The 21,288-nt window shown below is 39.3% G+C and overlaps 1 protein-coding gene across 1 annotated transcript in view; it reads right to left on the bottom strand.

Moving 5' to 3' along the window:
- ca10a (carbonic anhydrase Xa) overlaps window positions 1-21,288 on the bottom strand; it is a 528,995-nt gene that overhangs the window by 302,239 nt on the left and 205,468 nt on the right. Inside the window, exon 3 of the mRNA XM_060939091.1 lies at window positions 1,558-1,700. Within this exon, the coding sequence (XP_060795074.1) occupies window positions 1,558-1,700 (143 nt within the window). The remainder of the gene's footprint in view (window positions 1-1,557; window positions 1,701-21,288) is intronic.

The raw sequence follows: 21,288 nt of genomic DNA, 5'->3' as shown, positions 1-21,288 counted from the left end.
CAACTCTCTAAGAGTTAAACTGACACTGTTTGCCGTGTAGGTTACGACAGAAACAGCCTTTATATAAAGCGTTAAAAGTTGTCTGAGTGTCAACAGCTGAAGGAAACACACTGGAGCTTCGGCATTGGTGATATACAGTAATGTGTTATAAACATTACTGATCGTGCACTTGGTTAGCTTTACAACTGCATTATAACATGATATGAATGTGCATTTATTTAGAATATACAGTACCAGTCAAAAATTTGTACACCCCTACTCTATTCATTCATAGGTGCTTCTGTATTTTGTATTCTCTACACTATAGAACAACACTGAAGACATCAAAACTATGAAATAACATCTGGAACAGATACAGAGTAATGTGGTAAATTAAAAAAAAAAAAACACTTGTTTGACATTTTAGATTCTTCAGCGTATCCAGCGTTTCCCTTGATGACTCTTTCAAGTCAAGTTTATTTGTATCGCGCTTTTAACAATAAACATTGTCGCAAAGCAGCTTTACAGAATTTGAACGACTTAAAACATGAGCTAATTTTATCCCTAATCTATCCCCAATGATGAAGCCTGTGGCGACGGTGGCAAGGAAAAACTCCCTCAGACGGCACGAGGAAGAAACCTCGAGAGGAACCAGACTCAAAAGGGAACCCATCCTCATTTGGGCAACAACAGACAACATGACTATAACATTAACAGTTTCGTTGATGTTATAAACTCTTCATACTCTTTGTACACTATTGTCATTCTCTTAAGCAGCTTCATGAGGGAGTCACCTGGAATACTTTACAATTAACAGCTGTGTCTCGTCAAAAGGTCATTAGTGGACGAGTTTCTTTCCTTCTTAATGAGTTTGAGATCAAACAGTAAATAATAAACATACAGTAAATAAATAGCCCTATTCAGCACCACAGCTGCAGTAATCCATACAGCATTATATCAACAACCGAACAACTCAGTAAAGAGAAACGACATCCATCAGCACTTTAAGACATGAAGTGACTTAATTAATAAAATTAAAGAATACATTAAATTAATAGGTGTGTTGAAACTTGACTTGTACTGTATATACATTACTGTGCAAGTCTTCGGTCCTCTATTTTTTTTTTTCAGACAAACTTTGTTATAGATTTCTGTTTTATGATTTCTACATTATTGAGTCAGTACAAAAACATTTTAGAGTCCAAATGTTCATTCACCAGCACAAAATTAAATGTTACAGAACAAAAAAAAAAAAAAAGTTTGTATCTGAGCAGTATATTCCATCAGAGACACTTTTCAGATGAAAAAAGAAAGCATAATGAAGGCTGCTGGGTTTTGGTGTAAAATGAAGAAGTGAGTGTGACAGTCAAAGTGTCCAGAAGAACTGTGGCTGGTTCTGTAAGATGCTCAGGAAAACCTATATAATTATTTAGGATCATTACTTTTTCATAAATTCTTTTGTTGTTGTGTTGTTGAGTACCCCAGTGTTATCGCTCTTTCTGGACATAATCCTTTCAGTGAAGAATCTATGCTGTCATACAGAACACCTGCATGGTTCAACAGAACACTTGTTCTTACCTTCCTGCCCCCAGTGTTCAGTCTCAGCGGTGTTAGGAAGGGGTCAAATATCATATGGCTGGTCTCAATGTTGACTGGAGACTGTCTCTTTCCCACCGAACACAGGTTCCATGCTGAATTCACAAGACCCCAGAAAGATGGAACTGAGAAAAAAAAGATGAAAAAAATGAATGAGTGCTTACTCCTTGATTTAAAACCAGTAAACTCCTGAATGATTGTGTGCATAAATCACACACAAATAAAACATACCTAAGTCACTCATGACAGCTGGTGTAAACATACATGGCAATTTATAAAAGCTTTATTTTAGCTTGAGAATATATAACATTTATTACACTATTATTACATTGTCATAAGCGTTTATAACCTTAGACGCAGCAAAATGAAACTCAGTTGGCTTGAGGGCCAGACACAGTGTACATACATGTGATTACAGTGTTATGAGATGATTATAACTGTTCATACAATCTTATGCAGCCATGTGAAACTCACTTTGACAGACTGTATTCATAACTATAATGACACTGTCATATGTGTTCATAGTAAGCAACACACAGAGGATCAGAGAAAGCATACAGTACATAACCATGTAATTACACATCTGTGACATTCATAACAATGTCATAATCATTCATAATTTATAAGCAGCCAAGGGGAAAATGAAACTTGATTTTCTTTAAGGCAGCGTAAACACATTGACTTTTACAAAGCACTGATAATGGAGACTCCTGACACAAAAAAAAACAAAACAACTTAATTCTCAACAAATAAACATTAAGTACTTTGCTAAATAACATTAAACATGATTATTATTCACCTTAGGCATGAGGCAACATGGGGCAACCTTTTGGGCAATGTTGCCGGGCAACTGCACTTTGACACTTTCCCGGTGAGATTGGGGCAACATCATTTCTACCTGAATAATTTTGATCGTTTTGGGCAACTTTTTAAGATCATCCAATCAGAGTGCTAGCAGCAAATCACATGACCACCTGAGAGCTTCTGAAATTTTCAACAAAGACAGCAGCGTCTCCAGCAGCGGAGCGAAGGAAAAGAGAGACGACTTATATCTTTTTATGGCAGTAAGTTGCTGTGTGTAAACCCAAAGTGGTGAATTTACCTCATCAAGTGTTTAGAAAACCAACAGACATCTATATTAATGCTCAGGTTGGAATTTTTTCAGCTAAGTGTAAACTGCCGTTAGCTAACCACCGCTCCATAGAGATTGAATGGGATTTAGCTAACTAGCGGTGGTTTTTGCTAACATAGCTAAAAGTTATCACTAGCTATGTCGGGATAACGTTAGCGCTCTTGTGTTGAGTTGTAATAGAGATCGTGTAATTTATCGTCTGATCTAATTCACATCCAGAGCACGACTACCTGTGGAACCCGAGGGTGAAACAGTACAAACTTCAGGATCTAAAAAAGAAAGAAAGCCTTTCAGGAGCTCTGCCACGCCCTTTTCCTCCTCAGCAGCATCTCCTGCTCCATGTCCTTTTGTCTTTTTTGCTGAGATGAGAATGAAACGATGATGTTTTTGTGATGGATGTGTCAGTTATTAGTTATAGCAGATGTGATTGAGGCGAGTAGCATTTTTAAAGAGATTTAAGGTGTTTATTATTAACAGAATAATGCGGTTATTTTGACTTATAAATGTTAAAATAATGGTAAATTATCTTTTGACCAGAGGATCTATTCAGTTTTGTTTCAGAAGCGATACTTACTTGAGTGAAATAAAGGCTGAAGCCGAGACAAAAGTGACACTGTAAATGTTTCAGTGTCCATATTTGCGGTGTCTGTCTCCCTGGCAACAGATTTGCTCTTATCTGATTGGTTGTTGACAGTTGTCTGTTGCCTTAATTAGTTGCCCTGTGTCTCACCTGGTTGCCCATTGATGGCAACATCGCCCAAAAAGTTGCCCCGTCTATCATCACCTTTAGATTATGTGGAGCGGTTGCTATACAACTTCCTGTTGTAGCATAGTTGTAATTGTAGAAACATCAACATATCAAAATAAGGGTAAATCTGTGATTTATATTCCAGCCACAAGTTAATTAATATTCATTATCTCAGTTATCAATGGTGTACATACATGCTGTATAGTTTGAGCAAATGTAGGACAAATGAAATGTTACCAAACTGAATTTAAACACCTGCTTTCAAGAAACAAACACAAAACTGAAAATAAAATAATAATAAAAAAAAATCACTCACCTAATGCAACACTCATGCATCTTTAACCGGACTTAATGACTACAGACAGGAGTAAATGGCTCATGATGGTTATACGGAGGTAATTAAAAGCATTCACTTCACAAACACTAACCAACGAGACAAACCATACGAACAAATAATTGACAAATCTGAACATGAGAGATAATGAGATTGCTTATTAATGATTTACACGTAACCCACTGGCATCAGTGTAAAGTGAAGATTACTTCCACAACTCACAGATGTTTAGGCCACCATGATCATATCAGTACTTTAGTCCTCTAGGGAGGGAATGCGGTGCTCCAAATGAGCTGGGAATATCCATAAATCATGGTGAAGACTGTTCTAAAGTCTGGAGAAGCAGGTGGTCTACACATTGTGCTTAATTCAGGGCTCACATTTTTCCAGTATAGGCACCACCTGCTATTTTCTGGCATGTACACAAAACTCAAAAGCTCAAAAACTCTTCTTGAAAATGAATAAAGAGCTTGACAAAGTACCAGTATGGGCACTCACACACTATCAGTCTCTCTCTCTCACACACACACACACACACACACACACACACACACACACACACACACACATACAGTTTGTTGTGTAACGAAACCTGTTCAGATCCTAAAGTGGTCCGAACGTTCTGAAGTGGAAGTACACTTGATGAATATGAGTGCGGTGAAAATTGCAGCCCTCAGTCAAGCTAAGTTGATTCTGATTAATAAAAGCCTGCTCGAACCATGAAGCCTGCCATCAGCGTGCGACTCCTTCCAGCCGCCCCTGCACTCCACCTTGCTGTCAAAAAACAAATTGCCATATTGGATAAAGAACACTGTGAGGGAGAAAGAAAAAGGCAGACTGAGAACACATTAGGGAACCATTGAGTCATCTCTTGTTTAAGGTGCTATTGAATCGGCCCAGCGACGTCCTGCTGCAGACGGGAAAATGGCAAACAGCCCGGATGCATCTATATCATTCAGAGAAATGGCAGGAAATCTATAGCTGGAATGGGAATTTGCAGTGTATGGAATTGATCCATTACACACGGGCCGTTTGTCAGGAATGTACATGCAGTTATTACCCATTTATATCCTGCAAGTGCAACCAGCAAGGCCAGCACTGTTTTTCAGCTGGAGCAGCCATCAGTGTCAATAAAACGCAAGCTGGAGTCCTTCGACTAAATCCGGGTGTGAATTATCAACATGCCATTTCATTTAATGAACCGTGTGTCCACTTTCACTTGCTGAAAATGGAGCAGCGGTGTCGAGCAAACACTCAACAGCAACAAGAACACAACAATACTGACTTTGGCCTCCATGTTTTCATTCCTGATTGAGTGACCGACGACTCAAAACAGATCAGGGCCTGTTTACGGAAGAAGGTTGAAGGGATATCGCTGATTAGTGGTGTGTAAAGGCTCTCAGCAGAATGGACTGTGCCAGATCATTAACAGTTATGCCACGAAATCAACTCGTACATGAGCTGATAGCTATAATCCATGTACGATGAGACTGAATGGAATAACCGTTTTATTCTCTCCACATTCACAGGATTTTGAGAAATGGAGCATTTTTATTTTTTGCAAATTCGATAAATAAAAACTTTATACAAAACATCCAACAAAATCATTTCCGCTTAGAATGTAAACAAACCAGCGAAATGACAGGAGCAATTTGTGAAAAATATGATAATGATAATAATTTTTGAAAAAAAGATACGTTCTTACCATCAAATGCTTTCATTTAATAATATTTTGTTGCTTTTTTTGGGGGGGGTTCTTCTTCCTCCTCCTTTGAGTCTTTTGGCGGTTGACGAATCAACTTAAAGGTGCACTACCGCCACCAACTGGGCTGGAGTGTGGAACAGGAGATATTGGGGGGGGGGGGGGGGGGGGGGTTCTTTTAGCTATCTGTTTTGTTTAAATACTTGATAATTTTTGGGGTTTTGTTTTCAAGTGAGTTCTTATTTCGTCCTCGGTTGGTTCAGCAACACGCTCCGCCATTTTGTTATGCTCTACTCATGGTATATGAGCTGATATACTAGTAATAGAGTAGCCAATCCGAGCACGTGATTGCTCATATCCAGTGAATGTGGAGAGAATAAAATGGCTTTCATGACTATTCATTGTAACGAATGTCGACCAATATTAAAAAAAAAAAATCCTGTTTCAATGCTTTTCATGCTCACCAAAATCAGTGTACTAAATGTGTAAAGTAACAGATTTGTTTATCTTTAATTATATTACTTTAATTAAGTGTAAGTACGTACCAACTCATAAAACACACTTAAATGCATGCCCAGGGCGTAGGCAGCTCAGCTGAAATCACTGATTCTGCACAACGTAGAAGCTCATATCCATCAACAGAGTCCTACTTATTTACAGAGTCCCTACATTTTAGGGACAAAAAAGTATATATGTTTTCCCAAGCAGTATATAAAGGGTACAAATAAATATCTTAGGTATTTGGGTACTGCCCCAGTGACAAGCCATTGTACCCCGAAAGGTACAATAAAACACTCTTGGAATATAGTGTTTCTCAATAGCTGGTTTTCCTTGGATACAAGATGCTATGAACATCTACATTAAAACATTTTTTTTCCAGGCTGACAATGAGCTGGGAGCTGATCCAGCATGTTCAGTACCATCCACAAACCAACCAGGGTTGGCCCAAGTGAGCTGAGATGCTCCGCTCTAAGCCAGTTGAACAGGATTGGATAGTGACATACAAATTGTGTCACCAAATGCTGTCATTCATATAGCACTGGTCACAAAGTCAAATTCAAAGTCCTTCCTGTGCCAGGACCTGGTCTTCCCAGGCAGTCTCCCATCCAAGTACTAACCAGGCCCTTAAGGCATCTCGGGTGGCGCCGATCTCTGTGACTATAGCTAGGGTTACAATGAGGGCTGGTCCTCTGGTAACCATGAGTGTTTGACTCCATACCCACATCTACATTGCAGCGTCCCTCACCAGATTGCAGTAGCTACCATTTTTATGATGGTCTTTGGTATGACCCCACCACAATTAGAATGAGAAACAGGACATGCTAACCATTAGGACAACCAACTCACAGTCATGGTCACAAAATAGGAATAAAATATTTTCAGTACATTAAGCCTGCTGTCATTAGCATGTCCCTGAGTTTTTATCCATCCATCCATCCATCCATCCATTATCTGTAGCTGCTTATTCTGTACAGGGTCACAGGCAAGCTGGAGCTCATCTCAGCTGACTACGGGCGAAAGGCGGGGTTCACCCTGGACAAGTCGCCAGGTCATCACAGGGCTGACACATAGACACAGACAACCATTCACACTCACATTCACACCTACGCTCAATTTAGAGTCACCAGTTAACCTAACCTGCATGTCTTTGGACTGTGGGGGAAACCGGAGCACCCGGAGGAAACCCACGCGGACACGGGGAGAACATGCAAACTCCGCACAGAAAGGCCCTCGTCAGCTACTGGGCTTGAACCCAGAACCTTCTTGCTGTGAGGCGACAGCGCTAACCACTACACCACCGTGCCGCCCCCTGAGTTTTTATTTTACTCAATATTTCCACAACAGCAGCTAGTAATTGTATAATTGGTCAACCAGTCTACCAGGTATTCATCTCATCAAACTGGTGTCCATCACCCCAAAAGGTTAGTACTACAGTCATAAAGCAGAAGCAAAAACTGTATCTGCCAACTCTTACCAAGCCATCCATATTGGAATTATATTAGTAAACACACTGTTAGAAATAGGAGTTCAGGAGGAGTCCATTTCTGTCCCCTAAGTTACAATCTACACTAATGTACCCCCTTACAGCTCATTATTAGACCTCGGTGTCTAATAATGTGTACCTTTTTAGGGCCAAAAAGGTACAGTACATATATATATATATATATATATATATGTTCTCAAGCAATATATACAGGGTACAAATAAGTACCTTAAAGGGTACATGTCACGGTGCAGGCACTTACGGATGTATGCGCAGAAGAGTGATGAGGAGCAAACAGTAACAGAGCCAAAATGAGAGACGAGAATCAGAGTCATAGAACTAGCGAGGGTCAGGCGATCAGCAAACAGCGTTAAGGGGGAAAGACAAAGAGCGAAAATGTAAAATAGACAAGCAAGAGTCAGAAGACCGAGAGTCAGTCAGAAACCAGCAAGGCTTGTTATGAACTGATAGAGGCAGAACAATACTTCACAATGGAGTGGTGTGAGAGAGAGGTTTATATCGGCAAGGGGACTAATTGGAATGATGAGTGACAGCTGAGTTCAATAATCGGGAGACAGAGGGTGCTGAGTGTAGTTCACAGTGTCCATGGTTGTAGTTCGGACAGTGTCAGAGGGTTTACCAACAGTACAGCCCCAGTGACATGCTGTTGTACCCCTAAAGGGACAATAATGTACTTTATCATATGACCTGTAAGGACCCCCACGCATGCTCTTAATAAAACCATTGGGAAAAGTCATGTGACTGAGCAGATACAGATTTTTGAATCCAGTCCAGAAAAAGCCATATGTGGCCCCGGATCCGTTTCCCTCGCTTCCACCATTTTCATTTTTCTCTGAATTGTTACTTTGAAAAATGAGCGACACAACAGAGTACAGTGAAAGTGAATTTTATTATCCAGATGATTTATCAGACACAGACCGACTTGAACAAGCTGAAATTGTCGAAGAAAATGAAAAAGGTACTTTTGAGCGAAGAAATTTGCCTGTTTATACAAGGACACATGCATTATTCAGAAAAAAAAAAAAACGTTTCGTTTTCGAGTCATCATCAGATGAAGAAGACTGAACTGACTCGACTCTACTTTGTTTTCAAATCAAAGTTCCTTTGTGCAGATTTAATCGTCTTGTACTAATGTTATCTCCTTGAGCTGACCCAAGTTTGAACTGACTTTTACTAACAATGTTCTCTTCAAATCGTTTTCATTTTGAGAGAACAGTAAAGTCAGTTGTATTTTATAGAATTCAAACTGTTATTTCAAACTTGTGTAAAGGTTATTCAGCTATAAACAGTTTGCTGTCAATCAAATAAAAATTGTTTTTTTTTTTTCTCACGCCATTGTTCAATTGTTTTCCACTGTGTATGTTAGTTAAAAAAGCTCATGTGATAAAATGCTCATTGACTGAGTTAGGTCCAGCCGGACGGGAAAATAACTGGCTCTTGATCGTTTGTACAGCATTACCTCAAACAAAATATTTTCCCGTCTGGCCCTCCCACTCAGTCAATAAGTACATTTTATTTTCTGACAGTGCATCAACTTAGTCATGTTAGGTTAAAAGTAAAGTAGGCAACGTTGGAGAGAATGGCTAGATTTTGAAATTATCCAACTGAAAAATCCCACTCTTTCCCTTCAACCCTCCCTCCAAAACTCATGAACGCGCACTGCCTGACTACCGCTCAAGGACAAATCCATGACAGAGAGAGAGAGAGTGTTGTGTATCATTGTCATATGCAACTACCTCATGTCTCATTCACATGTAATGAATGGAAACAACAAACATGGCTATTGGTAATACTCACAGCTGTTGAGTAACTCGACATATTGCTTGAGCATTATGTCTGCAATATGTCTGTATAGTCTTGTGAAAGACTCATTTCCAAATGAGATGATTGGACAGGCTTTTTACAACCTAGGAACTACCACAGATGATGTGTTTTCTTCTTTTTATTGTCAAAGCATTCAATTTATTAATTACTGTCGAGGTGGAAAGAGAATTTCAAGAAATATAACAAAATCAATGCTTCTAAAATCAATTGCCAACCCTAGATTTAAACAACAAAATAAATGTATCGTTTTAGAATTGTTTGTACTATTAATTATAATAAAGTTTAATAGATGATATAATTGAAAACAGTTGTACTTAAAAGGTATGGATATGAAAACTAACCCTAATCTCAATCTTTAAATTAAAAAAAAAATATGAGTCGATTATTTTACATTTATTTTTATATAATAAAAAGAAATTACACAAATTTGATATTGTGGTTCTTGGCCAGTTGTACATTATCAGTATTGACATGACAGGCAAGGAATCACTGCAGCTGATGTGTAGTTTCCATCTGGAAAAAGTTTTGTTGTCTTTCAGTATGAGGAAAGATTGTAAAAATGAAACAAATTAAAAAAAAGAGCCATAGCTGAAACTCTCAGCATGCCACATTATGATCAAATAAGCATCATGCTGGTAAGATGAGTGATACAAACCAACCTGTTAGACCTTCAACAGCACTAAAGTGACTGACTGATCCCTCCGAGCATGTTGAACTGATTAAAACACCCAGAACTGGTACCAGGTGTGGTAACAGGGGAGGGTTCATCTGGCCGGGGTGTTAATCTGACGTAGACTAGCCAGGTAGTGGGGCTGCCACCTTAATACCCAGCCATGTGGTGTCCTCTCCAGATCATCAAGACACACAAGGCCCTCCACCACAACAAAGTAGTCGTCTGCGGAAAGCAACGGAATCAACCCTTGGCTCTCAACAACGGACTACGACTCATGGATCTATGACAGAGCCATTTACCAGTTTGATCTGCCAGCAGTGGGATGGAGACACCCTCATGGCCAACCACGCACCCATTGATGTCATTCGTCAAGACCTCCAGCAGATTAATTTGAGACTGGAGGACGTCCTGGCACTCAGCCAAGACCGTGAGAAATGGCGGAGTTTGGTGGCACTGCTGGGCTCAATGCCATGCTGGCATGAGGTTTAGGAGGGAGGAGGAAGGAGGAGGAGGAACATACCAGGATATTTTGAGACCATTTGCAGAATTCAAAATAAGCCATGTGTGACTGTATACTCTGAAACAGTTTTGTTCATTGCTCCAGTATAATAAGACATTTCACAAACTTATAATACAGTACATGAAGACTAATTAGCTCATTTCTCATTCCTGTTACCAGACCTGCCTCTCTGGCCTTCTCAGTGCTTTAAGTTCAGTGTTTATAGTTTATTAGAGCTCAGAGTTGAAGGAACCGGGAACCGGCTCTGAGAGGACGTACTCACACCAATTCAACTCCCTATTAATTGCTTCCACTTCTCTCGTACCGTAAATCAAAAACCTTCTGCCCCAAGATGCGATCAAGTGCATAAGCAGTGCTACCCACTTACCATTTAAATAAGAAGTGTCTAGGTAATAAATGTTCTTTCAATGAGTCCAGGAGCAAATATCCATAATAAATAACTCAATAAATAAGTTTGAGACACAGAAAGGATCGAATTAAAATGACTAGGATCTGACTGACATCCTGGATGAGACAGACAGATAGATAGATAGATAGATAGATAGATAGATAGATAGATAGATAGATAGATAGATAGATAGATAGATAGATGTCTTTGATATGCCATTACAAAAATAATAATAATAAAAATAAATCCTCTGTGTCTGGAAATCAAAATGCCTACTGCTCTCAGGACAGGAAATAACATCTTAATGATAATAAATGGATTATGGTTATATTAAAAAGTATGGCTTCTTCCTCTAACTCTAAAATTGAAATAGTGCGTCCACACAGTCCTTTCTGTAGGATATATGAAGGTTTATTTGTTTATCCAGCATATGGCCAAATGAGGAAATTGAAAAGCTGTCCATTGTGCACCAGACAGGTATATTAAAGAGATAAAAACGGCTCTGTGAAGTGACTTTCTTTTATTTCCCACCTGGATGAAATACTACATCATTTTAAAACAAGATCGAGTCACAGTGTTGCCGAAGTTGTTCTTTGGAAAAAGTTGCAACACGCTGATAATTTAGTCCTTCTGCGCCTTGAGCACTTAATTAGGCCACACTTTATCAGCAGTAGCATTAGCGCTAAGAGGACTACCTGTCCCCCTGCTGAGGATTACTGATCAGGATCATTTACTGCAATCATTTAAACACGTTCGCTGGAAAAGTAAATACGGTGATGCTTTAAATAAAGGTCAGGTTTGTTTGATAATATCAAAGAAACTAATACCATCAAAACTATGATATTACACTACAGGCTTTTAGTGGACGCTCTTATGCAGCCTGGGGGCGGGGCGGGGTGGGGTCCCAGTGCTTCAGCCACTCCTGCTGGTCCAGGGAATTGAACTGGTGACCTTTTGGTCCCAAAGCTGCTTCTCTAACCATTAGGCCATAGTTTCCCTGCATGATACAGTGCTGTGAAAAAGTATTTGCCCACTTCCAGATTTGTTCTATTTTTGTTTATTTATCATGCGTAAATGTGTCAAACTAATTTTAATATGATACAAAGATAGCCCAAGCAAACACAAAATGCAATTTTCAAATAATCATTATGCTTTAATGATTTATAATTTTTCAATAAAACTCAAACTTTAACTGGAACAAACAGAAACTATCCAATGCCCCGTTATGGTGGGTGTGTTGTTCTAACCCATTACCTGAGCTGTAGTTTTAAGAGTTAAACTCACCCAAATTCAAAGCTTCTAGAGGAAATAAAGTTATTCTATCCACATTCACTGGATATGAGCAATCGTGCGCTCTGTTTGGCTACTCTACTACTAGGCTATCAGCTCATATACTGTGAGTAGAGAAAAACTAAATGGCAGAGTGTGTTACTAAACCAACTGAGGACGAAATAAAAACTCGACTCAAAAACAAAACCCCAAAACTCCACAAATAAACAAAATATGGAATGAAAGCATTTGATGGTAAGAACGTATCTTTTTTATTTTTCAAGAATTATTATTATTATTATCATCGCATTTTTCACAAATTGCTCCTGTCATTGCGATGGTTTGTTTACATTCTAAGTGGAAATGATTTTGTCAGACGTTTTGTATAAAGTTTTTATTTATCGAATTTGCTAAAATAAAATATAAAAAATGCTCTGTTTTTTTCAAAATCCAGTGAATGTGGATAGAATAAAACAGTTATTCCACTCAATCTCATCGTACATGGATTATAGACAACTCGGTGCTACGCGCCTCGTCACCTATCAGCTCATGTACGGTACGACTCGATTTCATGGAATAACTTAAATATTGATTAATCCAGTAAAACTTGAGGTATAAATTAATTTAAAGACAGATTAGGAAGCATTGTGGTCATCAGGTGAAAGGAGACTTTTTTTGAGCCACTTTGGAAGGAACTCGCATTTCCTTTTCTTTTCACATGACTGTTTGGTTTTTGTTCATCCTTTCACCTTTTTCACTTTGGATTGTCATCTTTTTCACTTCCTTATGATGAAATTCAACCGAAAGAAACAAGTTGGACTTGATACGGAGGACAGAATCACATTGTGAATGAAAACAAACTGTAAGTGAGTTCAGCACTGTCGTAAAATTCCCACCAAATATTTTATGACATTTGTGATGGTTAATGTGAACCATACAAAAGAAAAATACAGTGAAAGTCAGAATGAAGTAAAGATTCACCACATATATTTATTTTATTGAGGTATTTAATCATCATTTCTCCAATTTCAATGAAGTCTAATAACTGAAAATTAGAGATTATGGCGTGGTTATTTTTACACACACACCTGCTGTCCTCGGCTTCCCTGGAATTTCATAAACGATAACACGGCCGTATCACTGAGGGGACTGAACTGGTTTTGTTGGAAATTTGTTGATGTAACTCTTGAATAATTACTATAAAATGCTGATTTTAAACAAATATTCAACTTGTCCCATCGGACAGGCAGATGTGGATTTGACTTGTCTGGACCAAACATTTGGTCGTCTCGGACAGTCGGACTACCATTAATGTTGAGCCCTGGTTGGCTGCTTTTCTTTCATTCTGTGGCCCATTTATTCCCAAACCTTCTCAATTGGGTTTAGTCATGTGATTGTGGAGGCCAGGTCACCTGATGGAGCACTCTTTCACTCACTTTCTTGGTTACACAGCCTTTACAGAGCCTGGAGGTGTGTTTTGGGTCAATGTCCTGTTAAAAAATGACTGATGGTTCTCCTAAGCGTAAAACAGAATGTTGTGGTAGTGATGCTGGTTAAATGTGCCTTCCATTTTGAATAAATCTCCAACAGTGTCACCAGCAAAGCACTGACACACCATCATACCACTTCCTCTTTCATTTGTCACAGTGGGAACCACGTATGCGGATACCATCTGTCCCCCTTTTCTGCATCTCATAAAAACACACTGGTTGGAACTTAAAAAAAAGACAAAAAAAACCCTCAAATTTAGATTCAGACTAAAGTACAGATTTCCCCTGGACTGATTCATTGTGCTTCTTAGCTCAAGCAATTCTCCTCTACCGATCAGCTTTCCTCAGTCGTGGTTTCTTTACAACACTTCAACCATGAAGGCCTGATTCACACAGACTCCTCCAAACAGCTGATGTTGAGACGTGTCTGCTACTTGAACTCTGTGAAGCATTCCTTTCAGCTCTAACCTAAGGTGATGCTGAACGACTTCCGACCAGTGGCACTCACTTCACATCTGATCAAGACGTTGGAGCGGCTCTTCCTCAGCTTCCTCAGACCCCAGGTGCAACATGCCCAGGACTGTCTGAAGTTTGCATATCGGGCAGGTGTTGGTGTGGAAGACACCATCCTTCACCTGCTATACTGAGCCCACTCGCATCTGGATAAGGGAAATGGCACAGTGAGGATCCTCTTTTTGGAATTGTCAAGTGCCTTCAACACCATCCAGCCCCTACTGCTTCAGGACAAACTGAACAGGATGCGAGTGGACCCCTGCCTGGTCACCTGAATCTTCAGCTACCTCACTGATAGGCTGCAGTACATCAGGCTGAAGGACATCACGTCTGACACTGATTAGCAGCACCGGAGCACCCCAGGGCATGGTGCTGGGCCCTCTTCTCTTCACCCTGTACACCGCAGACTTCTGCTGCAACTCGGAGCTGTGTCACATTCAGAAGTTCGCTGATGACACAGCCATCGTGGGGTGTATCAGTGATGACAGAGAGGAGGAGTATAGGAGCCTGGTGAGGGACTTTGCCATTTGGTGCAATAGGAATCATCTGCAGCTAAACACCTCGAAGACCAAGGAGCTGGTCATTGACTTTGGGAGGTCCAGACCAAGGTCACGACCAGTTCTGATTGAGGGAGTCGAGGTGGAGGCTGTGGATTCCTACAAGTACCTCGGGCTGTGGCTGCACAGCAAGCTGGACTGGACTTGCAACACCAAACACTTATACAGGAAGGGACAGAGCAGGCTATATTTCCTTAGGAGGCTGCAGTCCTTTAACATCTGCAGGAAACTCCTGTGGATGTTCTATCAGTCTGTGGTCGCCAGTGTCCTGTTTTACACCGTGGTGTGCTGGGGGGGGCAGCACATCCAAGAAGGACACATCCAGGCTGGACAAACTGATCAGGCGGGCCGGCTCTGTGGTCGGCATGAAGCTGGACTCTCTGGTGACGGTGGCAGAGAAGAGGACTATGGACAAACTACTGAACATCATGGATGATGCCAGTCACCCTCTGCACACCGTCATCAGCAACCAGAGGAGCCTGTTCAGTGACAGAATGCTCCTTCCCAAGTGCAGGACGAACAGACTCAAAAACTCCTTTGTCCCTCACGCCATCAGACTGTACAACTCCTCTCTGGGGGGGAGGAGGGGGAACAGGAGGACAGAGGACGGGAAGGAGCAGTAGCCTAGCCTGACAAAAAGCAATACCGGACAATGTGCAACATAAATGTGCAATATCTCTCCTGCTAGATTTTTTTTTCCTTTTTCATATTTTATTTTTTATATTTGTATATGTTAATTCTTAATTTATCTAGAAGTTTTCTCTATTTTCTATTTTCTGTTTATCTGTAATGATGCTGCTGGAATTTTAATTTCCCTGAGGGAACCCTCCCAAAGGGATCAATAAAGTTTTATCTCATCTAATCTAATCTGCTAATTGGCTATTTCTGAAGCTGGTATATGTAATGAACTTATCTTCTGCAGCAGAGGTCAGTCTTGGTTTTCCTTTCCTGGGACGGTCCTCATGGGAGCCAGTTTCATCAGAGTGTTTAATGATTTTTTGCAACTGTACTTGAAGATACATTCAAAGTTCTTGGAATTTTGTAGATTGACTTACTTTCATGTCTTAAAGTGCTGATGGATGTCGTTTCTCTTTACTTAGTTGTTTGGTTCTTGATATAATGCTGTATGGATTACTGCAGTTGTGGTGTTGATAGGGCTAGTAACTGTATTTTTATTATTTACTATTTGATCTCAAACTCATTAAGAAGGAAAGAAACTTGTCCACTAATGACCTTTTGATGAGACACAGCTGTTAATTGTAAAGTATTCCAGGTGACTCCCTCATGAAGCTGCTTAAGAGAATGACAATAGTGTACAAAGAGTCATCAAGGGAAACGCTGGATATGCTGAAGAATCTAAAATATCAAACATTGTTTTTAAACACATTTTTGTTTAACATATAATTCCATGTATGGTCCAGATGTTATTTCATAATGTCTTAAGTGTTGTTCTACGATGTAGAAAATATAAAATACAGGGAGAAAAAAAAATATGAATGAATGAGTAGGTGTGTACAAACTTTTGAACAGTACTGTATAATTGAAATAAATACATTCTCTAAATGAGTACAAATACAGATACAAGCAGGATGTGCAAATAAACTTTCTTTTTTGTTTGTTTGTTTGAGAGAGAGAGAGAGAGAGAGAGAGAGAGATCCCCCCCCAGTGATTTCCAGTCTTTCTGGAGGTGAAGTGCTATGGTTCCCTTTTTTTTTTTTAAGTAAAATAAAGGCGAGGGAAATAAAACCATTTTTTAGGCCACACCCACTTCACCCACTTCAAGTTTAAATAGAGAATACAGATAGGAACTTTTTTGGGGGGAAAAAAGTGTCATTGTACTACAACCTTGAAAAAAATTAACATATAAATTAATAACTTTCAGTTACTTGTTTAAAAAAAAGGCGGTGCAAACTTGTTCACTCCTTTAGTACTGTTGATGAAAGTGTTATAAGTGTTACTTAAAGCACAATAGAATAACAATGTATACTGTAAATGCATTATAAACCATGTGTGTAAACGATAATGTGTTTATGAACATGTTATAAATGTATATATGTACGCAGATCATTGTATAGACCATAGATGGCCATTGTAGAAAGTTTTACCATAAATAGTTGTAAAATGGTGCTGTGACAAGCTTTAGAAGTTTTCTGGAGGACTCTAAAAATGGACGACAGCCAGACTTGTTCCAGTGTGTCCTCTAATGCCAGAGTAATGGCCGCGCCCACGGCTGATGGATCTCATTAGGCCATTGGGGTCGGAGCACAATAAACATGTCAGTCACGCTAACTCTTCCTGTCATTTGCTAATGGTCAGGGATACCCAACCTGGCAGGTGGAGACTTACCAACAAATCCATCACGTGGGCCGAGCACAAAAGAGCTGCCGGCGGTCGTGTGAGGCTGCTTTTTCCAGGTTCCCGCTCACTCCGTGTAATACCGGCAGTCCTGCCCGAGCTGGACAGATGTATCACCACAGTACTTATCCACTAGCACGCTAATTTTTGCTTGTTTGTTCAGGAGAGTGTTTACTGATAAGACTAAACACAGCAAGTGTGACTTTATCTATGGAGCATTCCTGCACTTTACTGATAAACACAGAGCACTGTTCCAGTCAAACAAAACCACTATTTGGGACATAAAGCTTTGTATTTTCAGTGAGCGCTGATATCTTAATCATACAGTCTGCTCTGGTATGCATTTCGAATTTTCATCTTTTTCCCTGCGCTGTTTCAGGAGCGAGGTTTATAATCGGCTGCGTTAGTAACATGTCAACTTTCCGTCTGTTGATAAGGCACGTTGTAAATTATTCCTCTGTTCTTCATCATGTTCCTGTCACTGAGGTGTTTCCTCATGACATAGGTTTCTTTATCCATTTATTTGTTTGTTTGTTGTATATAAAGGTTCCTAAAGGGCTCTTCGGTGAGCTTTTTCTGTTTTGGGGGGTATTTTTTTTACATTTTTATTTATTTTGTAAAATTTCTCTACTACTAAAGAAAGGCTGTCTGTCTCTCTGTCTGTTGACCTGTCCAGATCGACATGGCTGGATGCACAGACTCCATACTTTACACATGGGTTGGTGACGACCCTGAGGGGCCCAAGACAGCATTTTCAATTTTCCAAAACATGAGATTAGTGCTAACAAAAATAAATAAATAAATAATAGAAGTTATTAATAATAATAATAATAATAATAATAATAATAATAAAGTCCAAAAATCAGTAAATAAATAAAAACATGGAAGAAGGATTTTTTCAAACAGTAATGTGTAACTCAGTAAAGCGCCAATGCATGTGTACTGTATATTCAGAATGATGCTATAATAATAATAATAATAATAATAATAATAATAATAATAATAATAATAATAATAATAATATTTTGCCTATGAGCTACAGGAAAAATTATACGCGAGTCACATTTTTTACACTTTATATAAATTTTTTTGTAAAATATTTTTACAAACGTCTGAATAAATAAATAAACAAAAAAAACAAATAAATAAAAGTGCAATAAGTCTGATACAGTCCGTTGCAGTCATAGTGCGATGTTTAAGTCACAACTATTGCTAAACTATTGACGATGTAATTTTTAGTTTTTTTTCTGAAATAAATGAAAATGATGGATTTTATTTGAACATTGTAGTGTTATTCATTATCTTTCTTTCTTTCTTCAAAAAAAGTGATAAATTAAAGTATGATATAATCAGCGAGACATGCAAGTACCCGAGCTGAATTTCTTCTGCTTTGCTCCTGACTGCAACCAAAAATCTCTCGAAGAAATCACCCTTTCCAGATTAATGATGTTAATTCAAGCAACAATCGTAGACAATAACTGGGCAGAAAATGAAGCAGAACAGATTAATTACAGAAGAAAGAACATTCATCAGGATTTCACACCACTGTTTAATTCAACAGTGAAGAATCCTTCAGCCTTTTTGTATTGTGTGTGTGTGTGTGTGTGTGTGTGTGTGTGTGTGTGTGTGTGTGTGTGTGTGTGGTTATTACTGCTGTAGTTGTTGTGTGGACAATTTCTGCTTCGTTGGTGTCTCAGACAATTGAACAAATCTCCAGCACATTGATTTAGACTGAAATCTATGAATAAATTTATGAATAATCTTCTTTGGACGTATTTATTTGCAGCTTGGCTGAAATGATTCGATTGGGTCAGTTTGTTATGCCTGGTGCTTTGCACACTAGAGGTAACCGATTTAAAAAAAAAATGAGAGAGACATCACAGATTTAACTGATTTTTAATATTTTAATTGTACAAACGTAATTCAGTCAAGACGCAGGAACACCCACTTGACGTTTGTATTAAATTTCAGAGTGGTGATTCCAGGGATCGCACAGAAACTGGTGTGATCAAACGTGACTTCGGAGCAAAACAAACATGGAGGTGGACCGTCGTTGTTTCAAGTTTATTTTTATAATGCTTTTTAACAATAGACATTATCACAAAGCAGCTTTACAGAATTTTAGTGACTTTAAACTAATTGTTGTCAGCTGGTTGCACTTTGTGTGTGTGTGTGTGTGTGTGTGTGTGTGTGTGTGTGTGTGCTATATTTTGCACTGAAATATAAGATATAAAGAAAAAAACATGCATGAAATCATGACTAGGAAAACAGAATCAGCATGGCGTTTATGTACGTTTTTCCAGCACGAGCTGCAGGTGAGCCAGTGAAAGCTACTGCTACAAGATAATGTTGTTGTTTGTGCACAGGTGTACAGTACCTGTGACCATTAGAAACCGAATCATTTTTTTCCATCCTCCAAACTTCCACTGCCATGGAGATGCTGTTCTACACAAGTACACAACATGCGGTTGGTGTCATACAGACATCCGGTCAGCTCACCCTCATTGGCGATCAGTTTCTGCTCAGTATTCCGTCCCTGTCCTTTTCACACTTGTCAAAATCCTTAAACGTTTGATATTTACGATTCGAAATTGGTGAGGCTCTGATCCACTGAGTGACCTTTAGATTACATCTGTAAATCCATCACACTGCAGGATTATTTGGGTGGAAGTCTGAATCTCAAACGTAGCCAAAAATACACTGACACGAAAGGAGTTACCTTAAAGCACTTTTATTACACAAAGCAAAGCCAGCACTGAGTGGTTTCGGAAGTGCACCGAATTTTCTATGGAGAACATGGAGGTTATAAACAATTTGTCCCAGTACAAGCTGCACTGTAACCCCACTATAACAAACTCTTTTACTATGAACTTTTGCATATAACAAACCAAGTTTGTGTCCCCCGGCTTTAATGACAATGAGTCGGATTCTTCAAAAAACCATCACTGTGTCACATCGACATGTGTTGGCACTCAGAGCGCGCAGCCCCATTAGGACTAATTACAGTACCATGCACCTGTTCCAGATTAGAGCACAATCACAGCACACACTTATCATGACTCTCAAAACACACGGACTTGAAGTATACACGCTGGTTTTGACTTTGTTTTGTGTATTTGGACTCTGCCTTTCATGTTTGCCGCCACCATTCTGTTGGTGTCTTGCATGACCGTTGCCCTTTTCACGGTTTTGAACTGTTTGCCTGCCTGTTTGTAAATAAACACTCTTCCTGCAATTACATCCATCATTCGCCTGCTTACACCCACACTGAGCCACGCGCTCCTCTTCCCACCAGAGACAAACAATAAGTAATCAAGTCCACAGTCGAGTTAACAATCCGTGTTAATGCCATAAAACAAAGGCTCAACAAGCCTCGCTTAGGTGTCGATCACTAACCGTTATCGAGAACGCTGATGAAAGGATCAATAAAAGGACAAAATGACTGCCGATACCGCTAAACTTAACACCTAGTTAACGGGCACCACCGCCGGTACGCTTTAACGAGGTGTTAAGTTTAGTGGTATCAGCAGTCATTTTGTCCTTCAGTGTTTCGTCAGTGAGTTACAACACATGAATGGTGATGATTTAGAAAACAGAGTGAGTCAGTGTGGGGACACTGACAACGATACACCGATAACCTCCGTCATTTCTGTAACAGATCAAGGAATTATCACTTCAATTCATGATCCTTTCAGTCAGTCAGTGAACTGCAGTAGTGACTCAGAAGGAGAAATTCGTGATAAGGAGAATATGCCAAAATTTCACATATACAGTGGTATGCAAAAGTTTGGGCACCCCTGGTCAAAATTGCTGTTACTGTGAACAGTTAAGCAAGTTGAAGATGAAAAAATGATCTCCAAAAGGCATAAAGTTAAAAATGACTCATTTCCTTTATATTTTAAGCAAAAACTATTTTTTATTTTCATCTTTTACATTTTCTAAATGACAAAAAAGGAAAAGGGCCCGAAGCAAAAGTTTGGGCACCCTGCATGGTTAGTACCTAGTAAAACCCCCTTTGGCAAGTATCACAGCTTGTAAACACTTTTTGTAGCCAGCTAATAATCTTTCAGTTCTTACCTGGGGGATTTTCACACATTCATCCTTGCAAAAGGCTTCCAGTTCTACAAGTTTCTTGAGCTGTCTTGCATGCACTGCTCTTTTGAGATCTATCCACAGATTTTCAATGATGTTTAGGTCAGGGGA

This window comes from Neoarius graeffei, chromosome 14 (genome assembly GCF_027579695.1).
Source record: "Neoarius graeffei isolate fNeoGra1 chromosome 14, fNeoGra1.pri, whole genome shotgun sequence".
NCBI lineage: Eukaryota > Metazoa > Chordata > Actinopteri > Siluriformes > Ariidae > Neoarius > Neoarius graeffei.
This window is presented reverse-complemented; position numbering and strand designations above follow the sequence as displayed.